An 18406-nucleotide genomic window follows, 5' to 3' on the forward strand; every position below is an offset into this window, starting at 1 on the left:
GCATAACCAAGTGGTGCTGATGTAATAAATATTGAGAAAAAATCACCAAGCAGCATGATCATTCCACGGTCAAAGTCACTGAGATCACATTCTGATAGTTGACGTGAACATAACCTGAAGCTCCTGACTGGTATCTGTATGATATTATGCATTGCCCTGCTGCCACACAATTGGCAGATTTGATCATCGCATGAATAAGTAGGTGTACAGGTGTTACTAATAAAGTGTTTGGTGAGTGTATGTCTTCCATAACAGCAGGGTATGTTTGATTCAGAGGGTACGGGAGTACGAAGGCGTGTAAAACATGTTTGTAGCGGCCTGTATCGTAGTGGTTATGGTACACGACTGGGACCGGCAAGGTTGGTAGTTCGATCCTCTGTGTAGCCACAATAAGATCCTTGAGCAAGGTCCTTAAACATTGCTCCAGGGGAGGATTGTCTCCTGTTTAGTCTAATCAACTGTACGTCGCTCTGGACAAGAATGGCATTAATGTAATGTACCCCACATTTGTGGACCAGTGTCCTGACTGTTGTGAGGAAATGTATCTCATTGGTAAAAAAAAAATCTGATTCGGGTTTGTATGGGGAGTTTCAGTGATGAGCAAAAGGGTGAAACTGTTTATAACATGGATATGCACTGGGCACAACATGGAGTGAACATGGAGTGAAGCCCTTACACTGTATCATGGGCCAAGGATGGACGATTCCATTTAATTTCCTTCAGTTACCCTGGCTCAATGAAATAATGAGCTTTTTACGCGAATGCCAGTTCAGTTATATCTTAAACAGTAAAGCGTTTGATTTTGTTACACAAAAACTGTTGTGGAAGGGGATAATAAAGGCCTTTTGGGGTGGCACACTCCAGTCCAGTAGGTGGCGGTGAATGAGCCTTACAATACCCGAAGACGAAGATATTTTTTTTAAATTGTGGATACCATTGCACTTCCAGTTCAAGAGGCTATGGTGGAGAGGCTTTTATGTGAGATGGCCAGAAAACCTGCCTGCTAGCAGCCGCGGTCGAATACATTTTCTTCTTTTTCATATTTCTAAAGAACCAATTCAGTGACGGAGTGGAATTGATGACTTTCGTTTCGTTCACCTAACAACGACCTACTGTGTTTAACACACACTTGAGATTATTTATTTGGAATTAACTTCGCCTATCCACACAAGAAATCAAATCAATGGAATAAATATGGGTAAGCTTGGAATTGTCTTCCTGTGTTTTTTTTTTTTAAACACACTTTGAGGCTCAGGCACTTCATGCTCGCGCTCCTAAAATTACCGTGCAAAATGCCCTACTCGTAACGTTAGCCTACACACAATAAATAAACAGCGTGTAATGCTTTTCAGTCTCATGTTTTAGATTAGTTAGCTTAGCCTACTCGCTCTCATGGTCATGCTACATTACTTCAGGTAAGTCGCATGAATACAGAACAGGTGAAAGCAGCTTCATTACGCTGCTCATAACTGGAACCGTGTACAGGACACCTGAAAACTGGATCACCGAAATAACGTGGAGGGTTCGATAATTATTTTAATTGTCGGATTCACGCTCTTGTTATGCATTCAGTTTTCCTTTCGTAATTGTGAACTTCTTACATTAATCTTGTCATTTTGTTTCTTCCTTCTCTGTGTTTTGTACTGATATGATTTGCGCATTGTTATGTATCCCATAGCACTGCTGGAAAAGAGCATTACTCACTTGGCCTTCTTTGGTTAAATGAAAGTTAAAATAAATCAGAGGAACAAATTGCAGTGTCTTATTTCCTGGACAAAGAATTAATTGTACCAGTAAATTCTATCTGACTATGTACGATCTACAGCATGTCGTAGGCCATTGAGAAAGATGTAGGATTACTTCAAAGATTTGCGTATACTGCACCTCTGCCCAACATGTTAAAATGCATATAGGGAGCCCATATGAAATAAAGTATGATATTTTCTGATTTGGTGTCTGGTATGCAAGCAATATGTTTTGGGGGGAAATGCAAGGTTATATCCTGTCACAGCATGAATCAAACATAAATAGGGAAAATAAATGTCAATCGCCTGCTGAAAATAATTCCATCGTAGCGGGAAACGTTCAAAATCAAATTGGATAATGAATCCCTAACAAAAAGAAACTGTAGGCTACTCGTAACCTTAATGAAAAGTATCAAGTTGGGATCGAACCAGCGATCGAAAACTGTGATTTAGTGACGGAGCCACCATTACGACCGAAAATTGTAATGGACCTAAAGTTTAGTTATCATACGTGCAGAGATTTCTCACGGTAAGCAGTTCTCACGGCTCGGCCGTGAAAATTCCTTACCCAAATGTTTACTTTTTGAACTCGAATTGCAAAGTGTTATTTTTATATTACATATTGTAGAGCGTAGAGTGTATTAATAAATAAAAAAAACTTAGTTTTAAAAGAAATGTTTGCATTTGCCGAAAGCCTCAAAATACAGGAAATTAAATTGATCAGCCGAAACAACATCAGCCGCTTTTGTATTTGGCTCGCTATCTAAGAAGAGCTGAAGAAAATCACTTGCAAGCCCTTCCTCCACATCTCTTAAGCGGATGTCATCTACGAGCAAAAAGTGGAATTTTGACGTTCATTGATGATAAATTCGTAGTTGAATTGAATCCTCAACCAAAGGTTTTGTTTTCATAGCTAGCATACATAATGATGCTAATCGTTCAGTTGTCTTCATTTGTCAGCTGATTTGGTTACACCAGTTTAAAGCTAAATCTCTTCCTTTGTTTCTCTCCAGGAGCTACACTTCTGCACACCTTTGAGCAGCAGTATGATGCAGGCAGGAGTCTGTCTGAGACAGGACACTGAGACAACACTACCAGAGCTCACTGAGCAGCACAGGATCAGACTGAAAGAAGAGGAACTCAGTGGACTGGAGTCTGTGCACATGGCAGAGTCAGAGACTGAGTGTACTACACCAGGACTCAACACACTGGAGCCAGAGTGTGTTACAGCACACAGTGGGGTCAGTGCTGTACACCACACTGACTCACCATTGATAAAAACAGAAACTGACCTGGGTCTCACCAACACTGGGGATCTTATTAAGACAGAGAGCCTAGACTTCACAGAGCTGGTATGTAGAACCCATCTGCATCCTGACCAAATCAAAACAGAAACTGACACACACACTGGGTATCTTAAGACAGAGAACCTAGAAGTTACAGAGCTGGCATATGGAATCCATCTGCATCCTGACCAAATCGAAACAGAAACTGATGATGGAGGCTACATCAAGGCTGAACACATCAGTGTGCTGCAGGACATTAAATGTGATGATATTACATCTGATGAAGTGAACACTGTGCTTAATGGAGCTGGTGTTGTTCACAAAGACCAGACTGAACCATGGCAGTGTGCAGGAGAGCCAAATCCACACTCCAGGAAACCAGGGAAAGAACAGGACCGTTCCACCCAGCATGTGAGATGCCTTAATGAGCCATCAGAGTTAATCCAAGACAAGGGAAACCATAATTGTGAAAAGCTCCACCAATGCTCCCTTTGTGGGAAGTGTTTTCTTCATGAATCTAATTTAACTAAGCACCAGAGAATTCATACAGGTGAAAAGCTTTACAAGTGTCATCAGTGTGGGAAGTGTTTTTCAGCTAAATCTTTTTTATTCGAACATCAGAGAATCCATCCTGGTGAAAAGCCCTTCAAATGTACGGAGTGTGGGAAGTGTTTTTCAACAAAATCTTATTTTAGCCAACATCAGAGAATTCATACTGGTGAAAAGCTCTTCAAATGTACGGAGTGTGGGAAGTGTTTTTCAACGAAAACTTATATAAGCCTACATCAGAGAATTCATACTGGTGAAAAGCCCTACAAATGTATACAGTGTGGGATGTGCTTTTTAGAAAAATGTGGTTTAAGGAGACATCAGGCACATCATACCGGTGAAAAGCCCTTCACATGTACGCAGTGTGGGAAGTGTTTTTCAACGAAATCTTATTTATGCCGACATCAGAGAATCCATACTGGTGAAAAGCCCTTCAAATGTACGGAGTGTGGAAAGTGTTTTTCAACGAAATCTTATTTTAGCCAACATCAGAGAATTCATACTGGTGAAAAGCCCTACACATGTACGGCGTGTGGGAAGTGTTTTTCAGATCAATCAGGTTTCAGAGTCCATCAGAGAACTCATACTGGTGAAAAGCCCTTCAAATGTATACAGTGTGGGAAGTGCTTTTCAACGAAGTCTTATTTATGCCAACATCAGAGAATCCATACTGGTGAAAAGCCCTTCAAATGTACGGAGTGTGGGAAGTGTTTTTCAACGAAATCTTATTTTAGCCAACATCAGAGAATTCATACTGGTGAAAAGCTCTACCCATGCACTCAGTGTGGGAATTGTTTTTCAACTCAATCATGTTTGAGAAAACATCTGAGAATTCATACTGCTGAAAAGCCCCACCAATGCTCTCAATGCAAGAAGTGTTTTTCAGCTAAATCCCATTTAAGCCACCATCAGAGAATTCATACAGGTAAAAAGTCCTACACATGTTATCAGTGTGGCAAGTGCTTTTTAAGGAACAGTGAATTAAACAGCCATCACAGAATTCATACAGGTGAAAAGCCATACAAATGTACTCACTGTGAAAAGTGTTTTTCAGATCAATCTGGTTTAATAAGACATCGGAGAATTCATACTGGTGAAAAGCCCTCCACATGTCACAAGTAGACATCAGGCAGGTCATACCGGTGAAAAGCCCCACCAATGCTCTCAATGCGGGAAGTGTTTTTCAGCTAAATATCATTTAAGCATCCATCAGAGAATTCATACTGGTGAAAAGCCATACAAATGTACTCAGTGTGAGAAGTGTTTTTCAAAAATAACTACTTTAGTAATACATCAGAGAATTCATACAGGTAAAAAGCCTGACGCATATGATCAGTGTGGGAAGTGTTTATTAAGGAAATGTAATTCAAGCTAACATCAGAAAATTCATACAGGTGAAAAGCCTTCCACATGTACTAAGTGTGGGAAGTGTTTCACATGTACATCTAATTTAAGGAGGCACAGGAAAATTCATACAAAAAAACACCTACAGATGTTCAGTGTGAGAAGATTTGGACAGGTGAACAGTCTAATTTGGAAGATCTAATTTAAGGAAACTCTGGCCAGTTCATGCAGATGAAAATTCCTTTGCACATTCCTGCCCCTCCAAATATCACCTGATACAAACAGAATGAAATTGTACAATTCAGACTTTAAAAATAACATTTTCAGAAGGAAAATTATTTTCCGCAAAGCGGATAAATGCTCCTGAGCTACTACAAGACTGGCTCTCCTGCCTGCATGTTTCATATAGGAAAGCTCCACTGTAATGAAATGTATTATGCCCTGCAACTTTGATCATAAACCTTTCTTGTTTTCTAGTCAATCTGGAACCAATATTGATAGTGAAAATGATAGCTGCCACCTTTTAGTATTTCCTGCCCAGAGATGATGGATGAAAATTTACTGGAGCCAATTCTGGTACTGTTGAGTGGCTGAACTGTCCTTGTCAAATAAACTATGTTTTGGACAGCTAGCTGACTGGGACAAACTGGGGTTGCATTTTTAAGTACCAAATCTTTTGGAGTGTAATTTATAATCTTATTGCTTAATAAATTTCATAGTTGTTTCAATGAAATGGCTTCAATGATGGAAATGACTGAAATGTATTTGTTTGGAAATAATTTTTGGACAGCTGCTTGGATATGAAAATAAACATGTTAACTAAAAGAAACCCAAGTGTGTTTATCTGTTTTGTTGGCAATTGTGGAAAGATGTGCTGGTTCACTGCTCCACCAGGACATCCACACAACCCACCCCCTCCTCCTCAGCCCCCACACCAGCTCGCCAGGGTGGGCTGTCTGCAGCGTATCATGGTGTGTGGTAAAAGGGTAACCTGAGGACCATACTCCAGCCCAGTAGGTGGTGGTAATGCACAGAACAGGTGTAACAATATCCGCAAATAAAATCAGATGAAGGAGAGATTTTTCCTGACGGTGTTTTAGAGGCCGATCTCACATTTCCAGGTAGGCAAACTGGGAGGAGTGCTGGCAGCCTTCCTGTAGCTTGGTTCTGAGTTAGTTCACCGGAAGGAGTGCTGGCAGCCTTCCTGTAGCTTAGTTCTGAGTTCACTGGAAGGAGTGCTGGCAGTCTTCCTGTAGCTTGGTTCTAAGTTAGTTCACCGGAAGGAGTGCTGGCAGTCTTCCTGTAGCTCAGTTCTGAGTTAGTTCATCGCAGAAAAGGGATGAGTTCCGAGCACAAAACTCTGGTTCAGACACAAATAAATCTTGCATTGTTTTTCTGTTCGGAGACAAAACAACCATATTTGTCATTGAATTCCTTCCAAAGAACACCAAAGAAATCTGGATAAGAGCTATTAGGAGAGATGAAGCCAGAGATGGATTTCTAGCGAAAAAAGGCAGCATTGTCCTGTGCAATAGTTATATCTAGTAACATATCTTCACTACTGTTTGTCATACAAAATTGTGTATAAACAGTCGTAACTCTTATCTTTTATACATTGACTGCACACAGTACTCCAAGTGTGTTGTATGAGGTAACTTCCTTGGACTTATACTCAATATTCCTGGCTATGTATCCTAGCATCCTATTGGCCTTTTTTACTGCTACCGCACATGAACTATTACCCCCAAGTCTTTTTCAACTTGAGCACTATCCAATTTCGTACCCCCCATAAAGTAATCCTGCCTTATATTTTTATTTCCCCCATGTAAAACTTTACATTTAGTTTTCTTGAATTTCATATGCCAGATTTCTGACCACTTATGGATTCTGTTTAAGTCTTCCTGCATTACTTTAGTACAGTTCATACTGTTAGCTAAACCTATTTATGTATCATCTGCTCTAATTTAACTAAATTACTTTCGATGCCCGTGTCTAGATCATTTATGTAAATGAGAAAGAGCAGTGCCCCCAGCGCCGACCCCTGTGGGACTCCACTTCCCACAATACCCTGCTTGGATTATGCCCGTCCTACTACTACTCTGTGTTCTATCCTGTAACCAATAAATAAAATCACCATGACGTCACAACAGCAAATAACTTCTGTTCTGTGTATAATAAGTTCTGTGTGGATAGGGTTGAGGAATGTAAATAGCAGGCAGTGTCATTTTAACCAAGGTCTTAAAACGTAAACTCAATGTTGGCATATAAAAATAATTTATGATGCTAGCTAATGTAACGTTAATGTTAGATGTCAATGCCCTCCCCAAATGTTAGCTAGCCAACATCATTAACATGCATAACCAAGTGGTGCTGATGTAGTCAATATTGAGAAAAAAATCACCAAGCAGCATGATCATTCCACGGTCAAAGTCACTTAGATCACATTCTGATAGTTGACGTGAACATAACATGAAGCTCCTGACTGGTATCTGTATGATTATTATGCATTGCACTGCTGCCATACAATTGGCTGATTAGATCATCGCATAAATAAGTAGGTGTACAGGTGTTACGAATAAAGTGTTTGGTGAGTGTATATCTTCCATAACAGCAGAGTATGTTTGATTCAGTGGGTACGGGAATACGAAGGCGTGTAAAACATGTTTGTAGCGGCCTGTATCGTAGTGGTTATGGTACATGACTGGGACCGGCAAGGTTGGTAGTTCGATCCTCTGTGTAGCCACAATAAGATCCACACAGCCGTTGGGCCCTTGAGCAAGGTCCTTAAACATTGCTCCAGGGGAGGATTGTCTCCTGCTTAGTCTAATCAACTGTACGTCGCTCTGGACAAGAATGACATCAATGTAATGTACCCCACATTTGTGGACCAGTGTCCTGACTGTTGTGAGGAAATGTATCTCATTGGTAAAAAATCAGATTCGGATTTGTACGAAGACGAAGATAAAGATGAACAATACATTTAATTTAATTTTTTTAATTTTATTTTTTAAATCTGTGGATACCATTGCACTTACAGTTCCGGGCAGAGTGCTATGACTGTCTTCGTAACGTGGTTTGTTTATTGGCTGATCTAGACTCTCCGCATCGTGGTAATTATTATTTAACCCTATTGACATTATTTCAGCAACACCAGAAGGACAAGCACGCAGATACCTTTGGCCCGTGCTACATTCCGTTGTTGGGTTAGCGTGGGGTTTTGCAGTTCTAAGTTGTCTAATGGATTCATGAATTCCATTGCCTTGGAGTCGGCACTATTATTAATATGAATATTCATATCCCCATTTTAAATGATTTGTTCACAACTAGTGAGCACAACGGACATGAGCTCAGAAAACTCAAGATAAATACTGAGGACTACTTAGGTGGCCGATATAATGTTAAAATAAGCATGGCTGGGTCAGCCTTTAGCACATAGGGAAAATATTCAAAGGATGAAAATGTACCTTCCTCAATCTCAGTACAGCAAAACTGATGGGAGAAAATAGCATCTATTCCAGCCCCTCTTCTGCCCTGTCTCACTGACTGGAAGAGGTTATAGTCTGGGGGACAAGCTTCCATAAGTGTTGCCACACTGTCATTGTTAAGCCAGGTCTCAACAAGAAACATGAAATGCTCATTTGTAAAACCCCACGCTAACCCAACGACGGAATTTAGCAAGGGCCGAAGGTATTTGCATGCTTGTCCTTCTGGTGTTGCTGGAAGAATATTAGTAGGGTTAAATTATAATGACCGCTATGCGGAGAGTCTAGATCAGCCAATGAATAAACCACGTTACAAAGACAGTTGTACCACTCTGCCTTCCGCTCTTTACTGGTCCGGGCTGACCAAGAATCTCCACAGTAGGACCAATACATTTACCTTTGTTATCTGACTCCAAGATATAATTTAGAAATTTGGGTTTGAAACATACGCGAACCTAGGGAGTGATTACACTCGACTCTTACAACACAATACATGCACTAAATTTGACATGATAGTTGCGAGCCCAGGTCGGCATGCATTTAGAGGGCTCCTTTGAGCTAACTTGACAGGAACCGGTGTAGAAACGCCCATGGGTTCCTATCCATCCATCCATCCATCCATCCATTATCTTAACCCGCTTATCCTGAATACATTACATTACATTATTGGCATTTGGCAGACGCTCTTATCCAGAGAGACGTACAACAAAGTGCATACCCATAACCAGGGATAAGTTCGCTGAAAGACCCTAGAGGGAAGTACAATTTCAACTGCTACCTGTACAACAAAGATAAGGCCAATTTTTTTTTTTTTTTTTTTTTTTAAAACAAAGAAACAAATAAACAACAGAGCAAAAGTGACCAAAGTTACCTATACAAACACTGCTTACCTAGCCAACTAAAAATACCGACACATAAAGCAAGTCACAGAGACAACAATTAAGGTTCACAGGGAGGTAGGGAGGGATGGGGAGAGGTGCTGCTTGAAGAGGTGTGTCTTCAGCTTGCGCTTGAAGGTGGGGAGAGATTCTACAGTTCTGACCTCAACGGGGAGTTCATTCCACCACCGTGGAGCCAGAACAGACAGTAGTCGTGAGCGCGAGGTGGAGGTTCGGAGAGGGGGATGTGCCAAGCGGCCTGTGGAGGCTGAACAAAGAGGTCTGGCAGGGGTGTAGGGTCTGATGATTTTTTGTATATAAGCTGGGGAAGACCCCTTAACTGCTTGGAAGGCTAGCACCAATGTTTTGAATTTGATGCGAGCCATGACAGGCAGCCAGTGGAGGGAAGTAAGCAGGGGGGTGACGTGTGAGTATTTGGGAAGGTTGAAGACCAGACGAGCTGCTGCATTCTGGATAAGTTGGAGGGGTCTGATGGCGGACGCTGGGAGGCCAGCCAAGAGGGAATTGCAGTAGTCCAGGCGGGACAGAACCATCGCTTGGACCAGGAGCTGGGTCGAGTAGGGGGTGAGAAAGGGGCGGATTCTCCATATGTTGTATAGGAAGAACCTGCAAGACCGGGTCACCGCCGCAATGTTCTCAGAACAGTCTGCTGTCCATCACCACGCCGAGGTTCCTTGCACTGGGTGACGGCGTGAGTGTGGTATCCCCGAGGGAAATGGAGAGATCCAGATGAGGAAGCCTGGGTTGAGCTTTAGATGGTGGTTGTCCATCCAGCTCTGGATGTCCCTCAGGCAAGTAGAGATACGGGCTGAAACCTGCATATCAGACGGCGGGAACGAGACAAAGAGTTGGGTATTGTCCGCGTAGCAGTGGTAGGATAGCCCATGTGCAGTGATCACAGGGCCAAGGGAACGAGTGTAAAGAGAAAAAAGAAGTGGGTCTAGGACTGAGCCCTGGGGAACACCTGTGGCGAGGGGCTGAGGTGTCGATACCGAACCAGCCCAGGCAACCTGGAAGGAGCAACCAGAGAGGTAGGACTCAATCCAGTCCAGGGCTGTGCCACAGATGCCCGTTGCTGACAGGGCAGACAGGAGGATGGAGTGATCCACAGTGTCGAAGGCAGCAGAGAGATCTAGAAGAATGAGGACAGAGGAGAGGGAAGCTGCTATTGCGGCATGGAGTGACTCACTGACGGAGAGGAGCGCAGTCTCTGTCGAGTGGCCCGATCCGAAGCCAGACTGATGGGGGTCTAGCAGGTGGTTGTTAGAAAAGAAAGAAGAAAGTTGAGTAGAAGCGGCTCGTTCTATAGTTTTAGAAAGGAAAGGAAGAAGAGATACCGGGCGGTAGTTCTGGATGATGGAGGGATCCAGAGTAGGCTTTTTTAGCAGTGGAGTGATGTGGGCCCTCTTGGAGGATGCCGGAAAACAGCCGGAAGACAGGGAGGAGTTGATGTGACAAATGGGAGAATGTCAGGTGTGATAGTTAGGAGAAGAGAAGAGGGGATAGGGTCAAGGGCACAGGTTGTAGGGCGGTTGGGAGAGCAGGAGTTGAGAAACATCAGAGTCTGTAAGGGGGGAGAAAGTGGAAAAAGAAGGGATGGGCCTAGAGGGGGGGAAGGGCACAGTGAGGGGGGCGGTGGTTGTAAAGGATCTGCGGATGACTGTGACCTTCTCATCGAAGAAATCGGCAAAGTCATCAGCAGCGAAGGAGGACTGAGGAGGAGGAGGCGGTGCGTTGAGGAGAGAGGAGAAAATAGAGAAAAGTTTCCAGGGGTTAGAAGCGGAGTTCTGATCGCAGGGGAGCTGGAGCCTATCCCAGCATACATTGGGCGAAAGGCAGGAATACACCCTGGACAGGTCGCCAGTCCATCTCAGGGCACACACCAGTCACTCACACAGTCATACCTGTAGGAACTACAACTTCCACATTCCCACAGGACAATTCCGCGACGTCCACCCCACATGACGTCTCGCTTGGTTCAGCCAATCCCGTAATGGCGGGAGCAATAAACTTTCCCGTATAAGAGCAAGTCACGTTCTTGGGATCTTTCTTCTGCTTCTGTCTCTTCTGCTTCTTCTCTTCTCTTCACTCTCTTCGTCCACTTCTTCGACACACCCTTTTTGGCCATTCGCTTCAGCTCATCTGCTCCAAGACTCGGACAGAGGCTGAATGCTGCACAGCGCACTACCAGGCCTACGGACACACCCAGTTACCTCGCGGTAACTTCGTGGCCTATAGTGAGTGGAAACTGGTGTACGTGGAACTCTACATCAGTTTACCCCTGCAAAGCTCACCAAAGAAAAACAGCAACAAACTTTTCCACCCGGAAAAGGGACCAACGAACATGCTTCCAGCAACCGAGCGGACCAGACAACAACGCGTGGCTAAGACGGGAACGCCCCAGCTTTGCGCACCTCTCCAGGACACGCATTCACAGCACCATCGCGGCTCCTACAAGGACAGCACGTCTTTTGGATCCAGCAATGCGTATGCACTCAGTAAGACTAAACAAGCATTTGCAGGCATAGCCAGTGTTAGCTTAGTCTTAACTGTTATTTTGAATCTGTGTTTCTATATTTGCCGTCTTACCATTTGACTGTATTCTGTTAGCCGTGTATGTACGTGAATTGATTTGTCGTCTTTCGCGCAATCAAAATTCACTTCAAATTACGAGAGCCATGCACCACCAATCCTTTTTATTGGCTGAACTTGGCTGCCTTTCCCAGCTTGGAAACACCACTAAAGTACCAAGCCACTGATCAGTTGATCTTTGGTCAATATTGTACCCCTGGGTATTGTCGTAATTTAGGCTGAAAAGGTACAAGATGAATTAGCCATGGAGATCACGCAAATTACAAATAAAACAATTTACTCACAGCCTTAGAATACCAATAATCAATTACAAAATACACAAATTAAGAATAGAGATAATCATACGTAGCCTGCTTTGGCTACACACAAACACAGAGTATACACAGTGTGACATACACATATACATACGCAGAATATGCTGTGTGGGAAGTCACACTGAACATCTGTAGGTGTTTTCACCTGTATGAATTTCCCTGTGCCTCCTTAAACTAGATGTACATGCGAAACACTTCCCACACTGATCACATTTGTAAGGTTTTTCACCAGTATGAATTCTCTGATGTTTTTTGAAACCTGATTTATCTGAAAAACACTTCCCACACTGAGTACATACAGTGCATCCGGAAAGTATTCACAGCGCCTCACTTTTCCCACATTTTGTTATGTTACATCCTTATTCCAAAATGGAATAAATTCATTTTTTTCCCAAAAAATCTACACACAACACCCCATAATGACAACATGAAAGAACTTTTTTTTTTGTTGCAAATTTATTAAAAATAAAAAACTAAGAAATCACATGTACATCAGTATTCACAGACTTTGCTCAATACTTTGTTGATGCACCTTTGGCAGCAATTACAGCCTCAAGTCTTTTTGAATATGATGCCACAAGCTTGGCACACCTATCTTTGGGCAGTTTCGCCCATTCCTTTTTGCAGCACCTCTCAAGCTCCATCAGGTTGGATGGGGAGCGTCGGTGCACAGCCATTTTCAGATCTCTCCAGAGATGTTCAATCGGATTCAAGTCTGGGCTCTGGCTGGGCCACTCAAGGACATTCACAGAGTTGTCGTGAAGCCACTCCTTTGATATCTTGGCTGTGTGCTTAGGGTCGTTATCCTGCTGAAAGATGAACCGTCGCCCCAGTCTGAGGTCAAGAGCGCTCTGGAGCAGGTTTTCATCCTGGATATCTCTGTACATTGCTGCATTCATCTTTCCCTCAATCCTGACTAGTCTCCCAGTTCCTGCCGCTGAAAAACATCCCCACAGCATGATGCTGCCACCACCATGCTTCACTGTAGGGATGGTATTGGCCAGGTGATGAGCGGTGCCTGGTTTCCTCCAAACATGACGCCTGGCATTCACGCCAAAGAGTTCAATCTTTGTCTCATCAGACCATAGAATTTTGTTTCTCATGGTCTGAGAGTCCTTTAGGTGCCTTTTGGCAAACTCCAGGCGGGCTGCCATGTGCCTTTTACTAAGGAGTGGCTTCCGTCTGGCCACTCTACCATACAGGCCTGATTGGTGGATTGCTGTAGAGATGGTTGTCCTTCTGGAAGGTTCTCCTCTCTCCACAGAGGAACGCTGGAGCTCTGACAGAGTGACCATCGGGTTCTTGGTCACCTCCCTGACTAAGGCCCTTCTCCCTTGATTGCTCAGTTTAGACGGGCGGCCAGCTCTAAGAAGAGTCCTGGTGGTTCCGAACTTCTTCCATTTACGGATGATGGAGGCCACTGTGCTCATTGGGACCTTCAAAGCAGCAGAAGTTTTTCTGTACCCTTCCCCAGATTTGTGCCTTGAGACAATCCTGTCTCGGAGGTCTACAGACAATTCCTTTGACTCCATGCTTGGTCTGTGCACCGACATGCACTGTCAACTGTGGGACCTTATATAGACAGGTGTGTGCCTTTCCAAATCATGTCCAATGAACTGAATTTACCACAGGTGGACTCCAATTAAGCTGTAGAAACATCTCAAGGTTGATCAGTGGAAACAGGATGCACCTGAGCTCAATTTTGAGCTTCATGGCAAAGGCTGTGAATACTTATGTACATGTGATTTCTTAGTTTTTTATTTTTAATAAATTTGCAAAAATCTCAAAAAAAGTTTTTTCATGTTGTCATTATGGGGTATTGTGTGTAGAATTTGGAGGAAAAAAATGAATTGAATCAATTTTGGAATAAGGCTGTAACATAACAAAATGTGGAAAAAGTGAAGCGCTGTGAATACTTTCCGGATCCACTGTATGTACGGCTTTTCACCAGTATGAATTCTCTGATGGAGGCTTAAGTCAGATTTAGCTGAAAAACACTTCCCACCCTGAGTACATTTGTTGGGCTTTTCACCAGTATGAATTCTCTGGTGCTTAGTTAAATTAGATTTATGAGGAAAACACTTCCCACACTGAGAGCATTGGTGGGGCTTTTCACCAGTATGGCTTCCCTTGTCTTGGATTAACTCTGATGGCTCATTAAGGCATCTCACATGCTGGGTGGAATGGTCCTGTTCTTTCCCTGGTTTCCTGGAGTGTGGATTTGGCTCCCCTGCACACTGCCATAGTTCAGTCTGGTCTTTGTGAACAACACCAGCTCCATTAAGCACAGTGTTCACTTCATCAGATGTAATATCATCACATTTAATGTCCTGCAGCACACTGATGTGTTCGGCCTTAATGTAGCTTTCATCATCAGTCTCTGTTTTCATTTGGTCAGGATGTAGATGGATTCTATATGCAAGCTCTGTAAAGTCTAGGCTCTCTGTCTTAATAAGATCCCCAGTGTTGGTGGGACCCAGATCTGGTTCTGTTTTTATCAATGGTGAGTCAGTGTGGTGTACAGCACTGACCCCACTGTGTGCTGTAACACACTCTGGCTCCAGTGTGTTGAGTCCTGGTGTAGTACACTCAGTCTCTGGCTCTGCCATGTGGACAGACTCCAGTCCACCGAGTTCCTCTTCTTTCAGTCTGATCCTGTGCTGCTCAGTGAGCTCTGGTAGTGTTGTCTCAGTGTCCTGTCTCAGACAGACTCCTGCCTGCATCATACTGCTGCTCAAAGGTGTGCAGAAGTGCAGCTCCTGGAGGGAAAAAGGGGAAGGGATTTAGCCTGAAACTGGTGTAACCACATCAGCTGACAAGTGAAGACAACTGGTACAATGAATTCATTGTCCAGGAAATAAGACACTTTGCAATTTGTTCATATGATATATTTTAACTTTCATTTAACTGAATCCCCAAAAGGAAGTCCGAATCGTAGAGCTGACTGGAGATACCTGGAGAGGGATGTAGTTGGGAGTTTTCATGACAGCCGCATTATGTAATAACTATGTTTTTGTACCTCCCATGGTAATATACCTTGTGATTTCGGCTTTTCAGCTGTATGAATTATCTGGTGTCTCTGTAAAACAGATGTTGTGGTAAAACACTTCCCACACAGAGTACACATGCTGGGCTTTTACACTGTATGGACTTTTGCTTTTGGATGTTTGCTTAAACCAGATTTATCTATAAAACACTTCCCACACTGAGTACACATGTAGGCCTTTTCTTTTTTATTACATTATCGGCATTTGGCAGACGCTCTTATCCAGAGCGACGTACAGTTGATTAGACTAAGCAGGAGACAATCCTCCCCTGGAGCAATGTAGGGTTAAGGGCCTTGTGTCATGATCTGTTTTGTGAGTATTTCATTGTTTATTATCCTTCATTATTTTTCATATTTATGTTTCATGGTAACGTATGTCTTAGTATTGCCTGTGATTGTCTGCCTGCCGATGTACTCTTGTTTTCCTTGTCCTGACCCCGCCCTCACCTGCCTCTGTCTGCCGCTCCCCTCAGTTAATTTACATAATCATTGCCCTGATTGGTTCCCCCTGTTCCTCGTTTTCTTCTGCCTTTTAGTTGCCTCCTCTGGGTATTTAAGCTCCCCTTTGTTTGGTTGTCTTTGTCAGATTGTGCCAGTATCTGCCTGTGAGGCTGGTGAGAAACTCTGTCAATTGCTCTGGTCTGTTTGTATAACTTTTGTTCCTCGTTAATGGTATTTTTGAGTTCTGATTTTTGGAGAATATTTTTGTTCCACGTTCCCTGTAACTGGGATTCGAACCACCAACCTTGCCTGGCCCAGTCCTTTACCTTAACCCCTACGCTACAGGCCATCTAGGAAATGCGACACTTTGCAATTTGTTCATATTATTTAAAGACCAAGTGAGTAAAGTTATTTTCCAGCAGTGCTATGGGATACATAACAATGCGCTAAACATCTCAGTACAAAATACAGAGAAAGAAGAATCACAATGACAAGATCAATGTAAGAAGAAGTTGATAACGGTTCCAGTTATGAGCAGCGTAATGAAGCTGCTTTCACCTGTTCTGTATTCATACGACTGATCTGAAGTAATGTAGCATGACCATGAGAGCGAGTAGGCTAAGCTATAGACATACGTTTCTTCTGCTTTCTCACTTCAAAACACAACTTCGTAAAATTGTCATGTTGCTACAGTTCATAATAGGCCCTAGTTAGCTAGGTTTTTTTTTTTTTTAATGCAGACAATACAAACATACAAAATAATAAGTATACAAATACAATGTTTACAGAACAATCACTGAGCCAAACAATAGAGAAAAACAAAACAAAAATAAGAAATACCAGGGGGGGAGGGGTGTTATACAAAAGGCATCAATACAATAAATTAAATCTACAAATAACTTAAAGTAAGTACAGACATAATAGTTTTGACAGCTTTCTTATTCAGAGAATGTTTAATTAAACAAGTAAAATTTTCACATTCTTTGATAAAAACAAAAAAAAAAATTCGTAAATTTGCATTTATGGATATGAAATTTGGCCAATATAATAATCAAATTTATCAGTCCTATTCCTTGTCCTTAGATCTATCATATACAGTAAAACCAAACAAAATGTTTTTCCAAAATAAAGAAAAGTCACTATAAACATGATCTGTCACAAATCTACAAAGATCTTTCCAGAACAACTTCACATGGTGACAGTGCCAAAATAAGTGGACCAATGTTTCAGGGCTTGTATCGCAAAAAGAGCAGCTGACATCAATATCTTTCTTCAGTTTCCTCAGATAATGATTGGCTGGGTAATACTTATGTATAATTTTAAATGATACCTCTCTAATTTTATTTGTAAGCAAATACTTGTAAGGTAGCATCCATACATCATTCCAACAGATATCATCAACCAAACCATTCCAATAAAAGATTACATAAGGGATTGACACAATATCTTTTTGGAACAAAGATCGTATAGCTCTATTGTTATTCCTCGGAATGGAAGAGAAACACACCTTACCCACTTGGGTATCGGCTGGATCAAGCGAGGGCAAAATCGAAGGACAAGGGGCATTCCTCAGCAACATTAATGAACCCTCAGGTTTGTCACCAAAAACAATTACGTACTCCTTCTGGGATATAGGAATCAAATATAAATGTAAAAACTCCTGATATGATAATAGACATCCCTGAGAGTTGATCAATTAATTTACCAAAATGATGCGATTATCGAACCAATTTCTCAAAAATAAAGATCTGTTTTTATACAAAATGTCTTTGTTGTTCCAAATATAATGTCGGTGTGGGGAAAAGTTGTGTTTGTAAACCATTGACCAAGCCAATAACATTTGTTTATGGAAAGCAGACAATTTTGCTGGAATTTTTGAAATTAATAACAAAAACTTAAGGCCACCAATGCAAGAGAAAATATAATTAGGAATAAAATTCCAAATTGAAGTGGGTTTTTTCAAAAAATGCTTAGCCCAGTTTATTTTAAAAGTATGGTTCAAAGTACAGAAATGTAAGAAATTAAGGTCACCATTTTCATAGGTCTTCATGACTACTGATTTCCTGATATAATGAGTATGGTTCTTCCAGACAAAGTTAAAAAGCATTAGGTCAATATCCTTACAAATCCTGTTGTCAAGGTGAAGAGATAAAGCAGCATAGGAGAGTCTGGAGAGTCCCTCTGCTTTAGTAAGTAACACTCTGTCTTTTGAAGAAAGATCTCTTTGTACCATTGATTCAGTTTAGTCCTAGTCTTCTCAATCACATGATTAAAGTTCAGGGAACATCTTAGTTTTAGGTCTTTCATTATGATGATCCCTAGATATCTCACCTGTTCCTTAACAGGAACACCACTAACAGAGGGCAAACCACACTCCCCTAAAGCTAAGAGCTCACACTTTTTTAAATTCAGGCATAAACCAGGGGCCTTTGAAAAACTCTCAATCACACTGATAGCAAGTGGAATCTGAGAAACATCTTTTAAAAACAGGGTAGTGTCATCCGCCAATTGACTAATAATAATTTCTCTCTCTGCAATATGAATCCCCTGTATATCACTTAGCTTTATATAATCTGCAAGGAGTTGGGTGGCCAGTAGGAAGAGGTGCGGAGAGATAGGACAACCTTGTTGAATTCCTCTTTTTAAATCAAATCTTGGAGAAGTACCACATTTCAGTTAAACAGAGCTGTTACCATTATTATATAACG

The 18406-nt window shown here is 42.1% G+C and overlaps 2 protein-coding genes across 1 annotated transcript; one reads left to right on the forward strand and one right to left on the reverse strand.

Moving 5' to 3' along the window:
• LOC133127121 (zinc finger protein 883-like) overlaps positions 1-18406 on the reverse strand; it is a 56563-nt gene that overhangs the window by 28826 nt on the left and 9331 nt on the right.
• LOC133127134 (gastrula zinc finger protein XlCGF26.1-like) lies at positions 968-5035 on the forward strand. Its single transcript, XM_061239809.1, has 2 exons — positions 968-1198; positions 2759-5035. Exon 2 carries the CDS (start codon positions 2792-2794, stop codon positions 4700-4702), a length of 1911 nt encoding a protein of 636 aa, XP_061095793.1. The 5' UTR covers positions 968-1198; positions 2759-2791; the 3' UTR covers positions 4703-5035.

Source organism: Conger conger, chromosome 4 (assembly GCF_963514075.1).
Source record: "Conger conger chromosome 4, fConCon1.1, whole genome shotgun sequence".
NCBI classification, from domain to species: domain Eukaryota; kingdom Metazoa; phylum Chordata; class Actinopteri; order Anguilliformes; family Congridae; genus Conger; species Conger conger.